The following is a 13,816-nucleotide window of genomic DNA, read 5'->3' on the forward strand; positions in this document are numbered from 1 at the left end:
ATGCAAACCCGTGGAAATCGGTTCGTGCGTTCTGGAGTTATAACGTCAGGAAGGAAAACCCGACTTATTTTTATATAGTAGATTTAAATTATTAACCAAAATTCACTGAGGATGAAAAAAAGAACCACTTTTAATCTAATGTTTATTGTACATAACAAGTATTTATACTATTACTACATTTTACACATCATTCACTCTTCCCCACTTTAATCTTATTTTCTTTTCATGAAGTTTCAACCACGACGGCATTGACTTTGGTAGTGGTTGCGCGTTAGGGAACTTCAGAGGAGGAGATGGGCTCTTGAAGGGATCCTCAGATTGAAGCTTTCTTAATAAATATTCCTTCTTAATCTGTTTCGGATCCCTGTATTTATCCATATATAAATTAAAAGGTTTTCTTAATGGGAACCATTCTTGAGGTCTTATGTATGGTTCAGGAAAGTCGTATTCGTACACTGTAAATAAATATATCTAAATTAGATGCTTTAGTAGATAATTAAACATAGTAATTTATTGAACACAAAGAAAATTCTATTTTATAGTGACATTTGCAAATCTATTAAATTTAACAAAAAACAATATTATCATAGCTAAAATATCTTACTTGGCTCCTTTTGATTTAATGTTTTATGAAAGAAATCTCGCACAGTTGAATCCCAGGATGTTTGAAAGAATGCCAGGCCAGCAGGAGTTATTACATCTTGATACTTTTTATACCAATCTCTTGTGACAAATGTTCTGTCTTCTAGAGAGGATTCAGAAGTCACTAAAAATTTAACAAACTATTAAATTTATGATACAATATAAATAATAAGATGTATGGTAATATTACAAACCTTTTGGTACTTCATATGATAATTTTTCCTTTTGTTTGTACAAGACAAATGCATAACGATGATACCCAGTGCCTTTCAGAGGAAAAGGTTGTAAATAATCTATAAGTATGTCACCTTTGTCTACATCTCTACCTGGTATGTTAGCTATTAGCCAGTGAGCATATTCTTTGTTTTGTTCTGTTAAATGACCATCTAAGCTAGTTAGAACAAGCGTCCATAAAGTATCTGGAGCACATTGATAGGAGACAATAGGTGGTTCAATGGCTTCAGCTGGCATAATAACATTTCCAGAATAAACAGGTAGGCATGAATCTTGTTTTAAATCATAGAAAATATCCAAATTTAAAAATGGTATAAAGTATCCCTCTCCATACAAATGTTCAAAAATAGCATAATGATCAGCAATTTGTTTTTTGTGTAGAGGTCCCACTGTTTCAAGCCATACTTTTTTAGATTCATCCAAGTCAATGAAAAGTTTCTGATCTCTGGCTAGTTTTTCAAGGTTTTTATCGTTTTTAATAGCCTTAAGATGTTGGAATTGTTCTTGACGAACTTTTTCTTTCCTGAAATATTTTGATTTAAATATTAGTTTATCAATAGGTTGAATAAGATTATTGGGTAATAAACAAACCTTTCGGGTGGGAATCCAATATCTATTCTTGTTGTATAAAGCTCATCTTTGTAATTCAACTCATCAATACGTTCTTTTATTGTTCTACAATAAATAGGTGCCTTTCCTCTAATCTTATGAGCTAACCTCACTTGTTGCCGAAATTGTGAGGTATTCGTTCGGAAGATGCCGTTTAATCCGAACATTTCAATGTTTAATTCAATTTACTAACATTTAACAAATTAAAAATATTTTTTTTAGTACGAATGTAACTAATATTTTAATAATGTAATAAACGTATAATGACAGATTTTTTTTATCTAGTAATGCCTAAATGCCTATGCCAATTGCCATCACTTTTCGAAAATAAGGTTTGTGTTTTGTCTGTGCCCTGTGGTATAGTTCTACCGGAATCACATGGCAAATAGGAAAATGAAAATTTGTTGAATGTGATCTTGAGACTGCTTAATTTTTATTTATGTCTTTAGTATTAAATAACATGAAGTATATTAGTTATTTGTAAAAAGAATGTTGTTCTACATCGGGTTCTTAAGATAGGATATATCATGAAAAATAAATCAATCGTAAATTACTTTATGTACTAATATATTCAATCATACAAATACTGTGTATCTTTGATGTAGCCACTATATAGTATATACCACTACCTAGGGTATAGAAGAGTACTATTACTAAGAATAAAAAGTTTTTATTTAATTTAATTATGACACATTTCGATGTTAACATAGCCTTTCAGTATCCAAATAAATGTTAAGTAATAGTCGAATTGAGTGCATAAGAAACAGACCACTGCAAGCACTGTTGAGCAAACAAATATATAACGTAAAAAAACACTGAACTAGACGACAAAATAAAAGTAACAAGATAAAGTAAAGAAGTGAATTAAGGGGGAACAAATTTAAATGCCAATTCACTACCATCTACAACATCAGAACTTTGGAAAAGCCTGAAAAATAACATCAACAATGCTGCGATAAGTTTCTTAAACCAGAATGACGAAGAAAACGCAATTATAGATGACATACTGCATCTTACAACTCATGGAGGACAGAAGGCTGTGTAAGAATACTAATAGAAGCCAATATTAACAACTAAATGCTGTAATCCACACAGTACTTTCTACATAATAAAAATGAAAGCTTTAATCATCCTGAAAACATAAATAACTTAACCTTAGAAAGGTACCAATTTTGTTTGGCGCTGATGGAAAGTTGTTCCTGACGGTCATACAAAACAGGATAAGGTTGAGAATGATGAACAGTTGGGATATCAGTCAGGTTAGCTTTGAGTCTACCGTAGTAACTCATGACGCTCTTCTTACCTAAATGTCTTAGTACTGAAGTATATAGACATACAACGAGAAAGCCTTTAATAATATTTTTAATAAGGTAGAGCACGACGTACTTATGAATAGTCTCAATGATATAGGACTGAATGGAAAATACATTAGGTTAATAATAAACTTATTTGAAATTCAAAAAGCAATCGGAAGAGTAAATTATGAAGAAACAAAACAAATTAATATAATACTGTCACCGCTATTTTTTTAAAGGCCACTACAAAATTTGCTGTAGAAGGACAACATTAAGGTGTAAAGGTGAAGGGACTCACAAATAACCGACGGTACGCACATGAAACAGTTATGATTGCTTCATCAGTAGAAGACTTGCAAACACTTCTAGACAGAATGCACCATATTAGCGTGAACGCTAAACAAAGAAATACTTTTTTCGAGATGACATAAAAAAACGAGTGGAGCATGACGTACAGACCCGAGCGGTAACGCAAGTTCGGCTCTGTACATCGAGAGCAAACAACGTATATGGCGAGAGAACGTTGAGGTATTTGCTACCACGGCTAATAAATGGTCTACCAAATCACATATTAGATTGCCTAACGCAAACCAACATAAACAGCAAATTAAAAAACTACTTTTATATGCATTTGTCGCGCTCCTAAACAAGACTGCTATGGTTACATTAATACAAACCACAGCGGTTTTCAAATGTAACTTATTATGATTGTATTATATTTTTTTTGTAAAATAAAGAAATTTAAAAAAAAAAGTTATTGCCCGTGATCTAAACTGTCATATTCATAGGAGATAGAGCTCTTGATTGCGTCCGGCAATAAAAGTCCTATCAAGTCATTATATCTCGAAATAAAATGGCCCGGGCTTCTTTTAATAAAATTAAAAAAGTACTATGTTGTCGCCTCATTGGTATCAAATTCTGGGTTCGAATCTTACTCTGTTATATATAGTCAGTAGTATAACGCTGTGAGGCACTAACTATGAAAGAAGAAACAAGGAGGCGCCTCGAAGCTTTTGAGACGTTGTGCTGCCGTCACATACTTTACAATTTACATTAGCTAGGATGCAAAGAGTGACGAATGAAGGAGTCCGTCAACGAATCGAGACGACATGAAAGTTTATGCACACTGTTAAAATACAGAAAGTCGCATAACTCGCACACGTTTGCGTCATCATTGATACGACTTATTGCATCCCATAAGTCATAATGGGCTGGTAGAAGGAAGAAGTCGTGGTTGCGGAGCGTACGGACTAGGACCAACCTATCATATCCGGCGAGTAACTGTATAGGCTAGCGCAAGGCACTGGGCACCTCCTTACCACCACCTCCGCCACCACCTATTACCTTTTTACTAGTAAAGCACAAAAATGCATGATCATACGAAGCTTTTAAAGGACAATAAAACAAAATTGAAGAAGAATAACGTTTCATTAAATAATTATGTTTAAATTTCTAGATTACTGTTATCTATTATTACTATATAAATTATAATCAAATTTAGAGCCAAAAAATCTGTGTTTAAAAACAGAACACAAAAAAATATTTCAAAGAACGAAATACCTACTATGATTCTTCAATTCAAATAAAAAATTCAAAGATTTTGTCAGTTCTTTAATTAATTTATTAAGTTTGGTACAAATATTGCGAATAATTAATTATTAGAAAATATGCTATATGAGCCTAACATACAAGATGAAATTCATTTCATACGTTCTAAACTTTCCATTAAACAATCAATATAGTAAAATATGATAATATCCAAACAAAATAAAAGATATATACATACTTACTTACAAAATTCAATAATTTTAAAAATCTGTGTCACTGGCACAAAGGCATGATAATTCTGTGGCGCTATAATATTGTGTCCATAAGTCTAACATACGGGCGGACAAATATTAGTTTCGATTTATCGTTCAGCAATTTACTAAGTATATGTAAAATGAAAATGAATATTTTCTTTCTATCAATTTCTTGTATTTTATTGTTCTAAGAAAAAAAGACAAATATTTTAAAGCTGTGCAGTGTAACATAATCTCGATAGCAAATATATAATAATATTATTTTGTGACAGTTGGACACAATAATTATAAGTTATATTAAAATTTTCTTTGTAATCTGGCCATTAGTGTAGTTTTACATTTTAAATGAGCAGCACCTCCAAGACTCTTGAGTGGTTATTCAACTTAAAGTTAAAACAATAAATTCACAAAGATACTGTGCGTTATTACATTTAGTGAGTGAATATGAAACAATTAATATAAAGCGAAGCCATTTACACATGGCCAGAAGTCACGTAGACTGTGTTTTGTTCAGTGAAATGCTGAAGCAACAATCGATATTTTTGTTTATACCTTGACACCAGAATAGGTGTTATTTTCAAGTGTGGTTTTAAAAAGAAACTTATTAAAATGGATAGCAAAAATATTCAGAAAAGTGCGATGCACAAAAGTGCGGAGTTTACTTTCACTCCTCCGCCAGAAGCTCCTGTATTTGAACCTACCTTAGAAGAATTTGCAGATCCCCTGGCATATATTGCTAAAATACGCCCTGTAGCTGAGAAAACGGGAATATGCAAAATTAAGCCTCCATCTGGATGGCAGCCACCTTTTTCTTTGGATGTTGATAAATTAAAATTTGTTCCACGAATACAAAAAGTTAACGAATTAGAGGCGATTACTCGTTTGAAACTTCTTTTTCTCGAAAAAATATTAAAATTTTGGGAATTACAAGGTTCGCCATTAAAAATACCAATGATCGAAAATAAAACTTTGGATTTGTATTGTTTAAAGTTTTGGGTGGATGAAGAAGGTGGATTTGAAAATTGTAACTCTCCAAAAAAATGGCGTAAGATTGCAAATTCCATGGGTTACAGTCAAAATGCTAACACTATGAATTTTCTTAGGAATAATTATGAAAAAATATTACTTCCATATGAAATTTTTGAAAAAAGTAAGGCTGCTTTACTGAAAACTGTCAAAAAAGCTGAACCAAAATCTGAGCTAAACAATGATAAAGAATCAAATACACACCAAATAAAAGAAGTTTCAATAGAATCTATAACAAATGTTAAAAGTGAGTATATAAAAGAAGAAAAACCACATACTAGCATAAAGAAAACCAAAACAGGTTCTGATATAAAGCCTACTACTACTGGTGAGAATAAAGATGTTGAAACTGTTAAGCGTAGTAGGGAGTTAAGGCGTTTAGCATGTTATGGACCTGGTCCAAAAATGCCAGGACTCAATGATGAAGAGTTTGATATAACTAAGTCTAGGAAGAGACCTAGATATGATTTAGATCCACTAGCAGATTATACATGTGCTATTTGCCAAAAGGATCATAGAGATGACTTGCTTTTAATATGTAATGGATGTTCTGATACATACCACACATTTTGTCTAAAACCACCATTAAATGCTGTACCTGATGGTGACTGGCGTTGTCCATGCTGCATTGCAGCCGTAGTTCACAAACCAGCAGAGGCTTTTGGTTTTGCTCAAGCTGAAAGAGAATATACTCTGCAGCAGTTTGGTGAAATGGCTGATAAATTTAAGTCAGATTATTTTGGGATGTCGGGACATCTTGTACCTACAAATGTTGCAGAAAAAGAATTCTGGAGAATAATATCATCAGTTGAAGAAGATGTGACAGTGGAGTATGGGGCTGATCTCCATTCCATGGATCATGGATCAGGATTTCCTACCAGATCATCTTTAAATCTCTATCCTGGGGATCAGGAGTATGTTGATTCTGGTTGGAATTTAAACAATCTTCCAGTATTAGATGGTTCAGTGCTAAGATTTATCAATGCTGATATATCTGGTATGACAGTACCTTGGATGTATGTTGGTATGTGTTTTTCAGCTTTCTGCTGGCATAATGAGGATCACTGGAGTTATTCTATTAATTACTTGCATTGGGGTGAACCTAAAACTTGGTATGGAGTTCCAGGTAGAGGAGCAGAACTATTGGAAAATGCTATGAAAGCTGCTGCCCCAGATTTATTCAAGACTCAACCAGATCTACTTCATCAGCTTGTAACAATAATGAATCCTAACATTCTAATGGCAGCTGGAGTGCCAATATACAGAATCGATCAAAATGCTAGTGAATTTGTTGTCACTTTTCCAAGAGCTTATCATGCTGGTTTCAATCAGGGATATAACTTTGCAGAAGCAGTTAATTTTGCTCCTCCAGACTGGTTGAAAATTGGAAGAGAATGTATAAGCCACTATAAAAATTTGAAGAGGTTTTGTGTCTTTTCTCATGATGAACTTATTTGTAAAATGGCTCTTGAGGGTGATCGTTTAGATTTGGAAACTGCTTTGGAAACACAAAAAGAACTTGTAAATGCCACAGAAGAAGAGGGACGTCTAAGAACACTAGTAGCTAAAAAAGGATTGAAAAATGTACAAAGAACAGCATTTGAATTGCTAGGTGATGATGAAAGGTTATGTGAAGTGTGTAAAACAACATGCTTTTTATCCTCTGTATCATGTGAAGAATGTAAGCAAATGGCCTGTTTATTACATGCAGATGAACTATGCAAATGTGCATACAACAAAAAAACCTTATTTTATAGATATGACATGGATGAATTGCATATAATGTTGCAAACAATTGATTTCAGGGTTAATAGTTTTGATAAATGGATGACTGAAACAAAAAACATCCTTTTGCCGACAGCTCCAGACATAGGTAGGTTGCAAAAACTGAAATGTTTGGTAGATGAGGCAGAAGAATTAAAAATACCAAAGTGCACATTACTAACACAGTTGAAGGAGGAGTTTACAAAGGCTACTAAGAATGTAGAAACTATAGTTATAGAGTTAGATGATGATTAATTATTAAGGGTTCCAGTACAAACCTTTAGATTTACTTAAGTAAACATTAGGTTGCATTGTGATTGTGATTTTGGGCACCTATAATTTAGGAATTATACTGTAACTGTAAACATCAGTTCATCACAAGCGGCAGCTATCATCACAATTTTACAAAAGAAGGTAAAGTCAATGTTTGTTGAATTTGCAAAATAAAGATAACTGATGGTTTTTATACTTGTATTCACACCTAGTTATAATTGTAAGATTTAGTTATAATTATTAATGCCCACCGTAAAACTAATTACATGTTTAAAAGGATTCATACTTATTGTGACATTAATTGCCCTTGTTAATTGAAACTGTTATATGATCTCATTCAGTATTAATCAAAAATTATAATTAATGATTACTCTAAAATTGTAATAAAGTATAGTATTGTTATCTATTATCCAAATTTTTCCAAATACAGAATTAGGTTTGTATATTTCAATTACAATAATTTTTAATAATTCGCAAAACATTTATTTAAGTTATCTGACACAGTTCTTTGATTTTTTCCAAAAAGCTATGATGTAACCAATATACTATTTGATCTGTATATAAAGAGTTCTTTAATTTTAAGTCAGTAAATTAAGTATTTGATTGCACACAATATTCTTTAGTAGGTTGTAGTTTCGTTTTATGCCATTATTATTAATTGACTGATTAAACTAATAAAAATATCAAATTGTAATTTAATTTTGTCAGAGTATCAAGTGTACCAGTGGATTGAAATTTTGTGTGATGAATAGTTTTTAGGAGAATAATTTGGGTAACCAAAATGGTTAGTAAAAATTAGTCTGTGTATTATTTATTCTCATAAAAATGACTTCAAATTATTCAATGTGTGGTATGTACTTTAATGTTAAATAGATAAAAACTTAAAATAACAAAAATAAATCCTATATTATAATTCATATTGTAGTTTTTTCTACCTTTTTAATAATTTTTGTAGGCTCTATTTCGGAGATAGGTTTGGTTGTACAAAGGTCTGATTGATAAACTTAGTAAAAAAGTGATAATCATCTTTCATTCAAGTAAGTCATCGGTAAGAATATTGGAATAAATTTGGACTTAAACCAAATTTAACCGGGCTTATTTACAGACATAAATTTCTTGTTGTGGCTACAGTTTAGCTTAAGTTTTTCTCATAAGTTTCAAGGCTCAAAACTTAGGATCACATAATGAAACAAAATCATATAATCGGAGTGCTTTTATTAATATAAAACATATTTTAGTGCTTACTTCTACAGATCTTCATGTAGATGACAGCCAGAATTATCGTTTATATAACAATAATAAATAATGCGATCATTCTTAAATTACTTCCTGTATCAAAAATTTAAGTACAGTAACTGTCAAAAATAAAATTATTGACAATAAGAAATATTGAGAATATTATTTATAATGATAAACTTATAGTATAAGATCCCGCTATACAACGACCTTCACCGAGATGCTTATTTAATGAAACGTATTTTATATTTAATTTAATATGTCAATAAATATAATCCATATGGGTTGTCTAGCAAATTTCAGTCCAGAGTATGTTTAATTAATAATTTCGAAAAAATATTTTTTGAAACATTTCACCGATATGATTATTAGATAAATTCTATACCAATCGAAAGTATGAAGCCCATAGAATATGCAAACTTTATGCTGCCCATTCTTTTCCGGTCACAACTATCGGGTTGCCAGGTATAAACAGGTAAATCTGTACTAGCATTTTGCAACGGTCTGTTTATTGAATGAAATTTAAATTAAATTAAAGATTATTTTATTCTGAACACGGTGGTATAGGGTTGGCTTCGAAAAATCAGTCCAGAATTGCGGTTGTCGAATTTTAAAAAGTAAAATATTGCTCCAAGTGAATGTGTGCGACTGAGAGGTCCCAACCGACCATCCCATGCGATAGATGAGGACACAGCATAGCAGCTGTTTAAAGTCCGCCCACTTAAAGAAAGAGAGTGCACATGCAATTTGGGCTTGGAAAAGAAAAGGATAGCGATGGACTCGTATATACTATGCATAATTTTGGAGTAGTTTATTATTTAAATAGAGAAATAGTTATTTAATTTTTTTAAATAAATTAATTATTTATGTGTATATTTTTTGTGACACTAAAGTATATATATCTCACCGTAAAATTGTAAACACCCTTAGATTGTAATCTATCTCGCAAAATTGTAAAATGTCGAAATATTGTGAACCTAAACGAACTGCTTACAATTTAACGTATTATTATTCGGTAGATTGTAATCTATCGAAGTGAAACCGTCAAATTGTGAAACGGATCGCACCTCGCGCGCTGATTAATAGAACAGAATATGCCCCGCGCCACCATATTTGTTTGTTTGTTGTCGAATGTAAATTGATTGTTTTGATGAATGTAAATAGATGTCGTGTTGTAAGTAACTCACAGCTTTAGAATTAGTTATATGAAATTATTGGGAAGTAAAATTAACCTGTGATTGACCAAAGAAGTTTGAATGATAACTAAGTTAGTGTTGGAAATGAAATGAAAGAAAATTGAACTAATTTTTCAATTTTAATTTGTGTTTGAAGAGAAAATATTGTTACGTTTCTGATTTTTTTATTTTGATATAATTTTTTTTATCATGTGATGTCAGAATTATTGATTTCCTACTAAGTAATAAATACTAATTTTTGAAGTGCATTCATTTTATTTGACCGATACCCTTGTTTCATTCCTAACTCTATGGACATATAACGGTCTACTATAAAGCCGACCAATCAGCGCTCGAGCGTACCGTTTCACAATTTGACGGTTTCACTTCGATAGATTACAATCTACCGAATAATAATACGTTAAATTTTAAGCAGTACGCTGAGGTTCACAATCTTTCGACAGTTTATAATCTCGCGAGATAGATTACAATCTAACGGTATATACAATTTTACGTTAACATATACATCTTTAGTAAAAAAGAAGGTTATAGTGATTCATATATAATACTAGCCTGATTAAAAATATTGATTGAAAAAAATTAAAAAATTTACTACATGCAAATTATAAATCTATAAATGTAAACAGAGAAATTGAAATCAATTGAAACTATTGGAAAAAATTCAAAACCCATAAAAGTGATTTTTTTTAATCAGGGTAATAATAAAAAAAACAACAATTAAAAAATTACTTCTATTTATTGTAAAAAATTAAAAATACAATTTTTTTTTTAAATTTCAGAATCCGAGTCATCGGACATAAAACTACGATCTTCAACTTCTGAATCTTCTTCGTCATCACTCTCTGTTTCACTTTTTTCGACAATGTCTGCTATCTTTAAAGGTGTATGATCCCCAATGAATCCTACTGGTTTTAAATATTCATCTAAGAACCATCCGCAGTTCTCAGGCTCAAGTTTCACATATATTTATAGATTTATAATTTGCATGTAGTAATTTTTTTAATTTTTTTCAATCAATATTTTTAATCAGGCTAGTATTATATATGAATCACTATAACCTTCTTTTTTACTAAAGATGTAAATATACTTTAGTGTCACATAAAAAATATACACATAAATAATTAATTTATTAAAAAAAAAAAAATAACTATTTCTCTATTTAAATAATAAACTATTCCAAAATTATGCATTGTATATACGAGTCCATCGCTATCCTTTTCTATTCCAAGCCCAAATAGCATGCGCACTCTCTTTCTTTAAGTGGGCGGACTTTAAACAGCTGCTATGCTGTGTCCTCTTCTATCGCATGGGATGGTCGGTTGGGACCTCTCAGTCGCACACATTCACTTGGAGCAATATTTTACTTTTTAAAATTCGACAACCGCAATTCTGGACTGATTTTTCGAAGCCAACCCTATACCACCGTGTTCAGAATAAAATAATCTTTAATTTAATTTAAATTTCATTCAATAAACAGACCGTTGCAAAATGCTAGTACAGATTTACCTGTTTATACCTGGCAACCCGATAGTTGTGACCGGAAAAGAATGGGCAGCATAAAGTTTGCATATTCTATGGGCTTCATACTTTCGATTGGTATAGAATTTATCTAATAATCATACCGGTGAAATATTTAAAAAAAATATTTTTTTAAATTATTAATTAAACATACTCTGGACTGAAATTTGCTAGACAACCCATATGGATTATATTTATTGACATATTAAATTAAATATAAAATACGTTTCATTAAATAAGCATCTCGGTGAAGGTCGTTGTATAGCGGGATCTTAGACCATTAGTTTTAAAATCCGAGTGTTAAAGAACAAGGTTTTATTATTATATCTGAGCCGAGTATCAATAATTACTATAGTAGGTACATATTTCTTTGTTGGCCTGTTACTATGAAATTAATAAATTTATACAAGTGAATTTTTCAAGTGTCGTGAAAACCGCAATACGTGCAGCAGGTCCTAGTACGTACTTCTTTTTATATAATACTAGCTGACCCGGAAAACGTTTGTTTTGCCATGTATATTATTTCTAGGAAACATTTTTTTAGTTCAATAAAAATAACTATCTACAATAATAAAAAAAGGGGTTGATCGTAGAGGGATGAAAATTAAAGGTCGTATGTATTTTTGTATGCTGTATCATGCAAAAAAAACCTAAAAAATATAAACAATTTTTTTTGTGGACACACCTTATCACATAGGAGTTTGAAAGATAGATTGTAACCGATTCTCAGACCTACTGAATATGCATAAAAAATTTCATAAGAATCAGTCGAACCATATCGCATACTACTGGGAACGAACATTGTGACACGAGAATTTTATATATTAGATATAAGTTAAATAAGCTGTCACTGACTTTTTTGTAGGCTTTATAATCTCTAGAACTGCCTTGCCATTCTGTAACTCACTTTTCGAACTCACATAGCGGTTTTCGCATCGGCGGTCGCTCTTAAATCAGTCGTGAAGCAGTCATTTTATGATTTGGCATTCTGATAAACAATAAACTACGAGCTCCCACCTTATAAAAGTGTAAAAGTACCACCTGTAAAAGTGAGTTACAGAATCGCAAGGCTGAATCATATTCATATATCTAAATCATTAAGGCACCGTTCTTAATAAACGTTTTCGTTCGACCGTTGTTTCTCCAACTGCAAGTTTGACTACCGTACCTAGTTTTGTATTAGAATTTACATAATTAATTCTGTAGTTTCAGAGATTACGTCACGAACTCACAATAATGACCTCTTTATATTATTAGTACAAATATTGCTTCACTTGATACCTACTTATTCATACCGAATGTAGTTACAACAACAAGAATGTTTCCTATATTCTTTTGGTTGGATTCGTTTCAGTTTTGTTAAAATCAGACCCGGACTTTTACTATACACTTAAAAAATTCATAGTACACGTAAACTTACATATAAAAAAAGTAAGAAAAAATATGTATATATAATATATATGAAAGATAGTAAAAATGCATAAGTAATGAAAAGGTTAATGGAAGACAGTTTTAACTCCGTTTAGAGAGAATATTCTGCCAATAAATTTGTTTGGCAAATGTGATTCAATACTGAAACATGTTAAATGGGACCAGGACAAAATCATTTAATAAGTAGGTATCATACTAATGGAGATCATTGAAAAACTATCAACTTTAAAGTTTGCGGGATTTCTATGTAACACATCAATCGTACTACTATTTGGCGACATTTCTATATATTTTTTTAATGCCGGCTGTATAGGTCCGTTAGCGAAAGCTGGCGCGTTCACAGTACTCACACTAATGCAATTTCACTATACAGTATGTTTAAAAATATTACTTTTTTGCCAAGCTATATATTTTAGTCTACTCTGGATTTAGTAAGGTTGGGTGGGTTTTAAATAAATAAAAATGTGTCAAATACATATAAATATTATGTGCATATGAGGGTGGATCCAAAAGTTCTAAGCCCGACCAAGAACGTATAAGAGTAGTTTGTGTAAATAATTTTTCATTTTTCGACATAAGCTCCATCTAGCTCAACACACTTCACTTTTACTTCACTAACTATTCTTTCAATACTCCTCTTAGAAACCCCAGTCACATCTGATGTCAAATTAAATATAACATTTTTTCATTAAACTGTTTTTATTAAGATGCTTAAAATAATTAAAAACATTGTGCACCATTTCACGAGATTGCCCTGGTAATGTTTGAAAAAAGATCAACATGTATAAAA

The 13,816-nt window shown here is 31.4% G+C and overlaps 2 protein-coding genes across 2 annotated transcripts; one reads left to right on the forward strand and one right to left on the reverse strand.

The window, feature by feature from the left end:
• Positions 1-128: 128 nt before the first annotated feature.
• LOC125059837 (39S ribosomal protein L38, mitochondrial) lies at positions 129-1,772 on the reverse strand. Its single transcript, XM_047664476.1, has 4 exons — positions 1,468-1,772; positions 837-1,399; positions 605-766; positions 129-455 (listed from the first exon to the last, which is right to left on the reverse strand). Exons 1-4 carry the CDS (start codon positions 1,650-1,652, stop codon positions 181-183), a joined length of 1,185 nt encoding a protein of 394 aa, XP_047520432.1. The 5' UTR covers positions 1,653-1,772; the 3' UTR covers positions 129-180.
• A 2,870-nt stretch (positions 1,773-4,642) lies between these two features.
• LOC125059716 (lysine-specific demethylase lid-like) lies at positions 4,643-8,562 on the forward strand. The gene has a single exon (XM_047664260.1). The coding sequence runs from the start codon at positions 5,192-5,194 to the stop codon at positions 7,625-7,627; it is 2,436 nt and encodes an 811-aa protein (XP_047520216.1). The 5' UTR covers positions 4,643-5,191; the 3' UTR covers positions 7,628-8,562.
• The last annotated feature ends 5,254 nt before the right edge of the window (positions 8,563-13,816 follow it).

This window comes from Pieris napi, chromosome 20 (genome assembly GCF_905475465.1).
Source record: "Pieris napi chromosome 20, ilPieNapi1.2, whole genome shotgun sequence".
Classification (NCBI taxonomy): Eukaryota; Metazoa; Arthropoda; class Insecta; order Lepidoptera; family Pieridae; genus Pieris; species Pieris napi.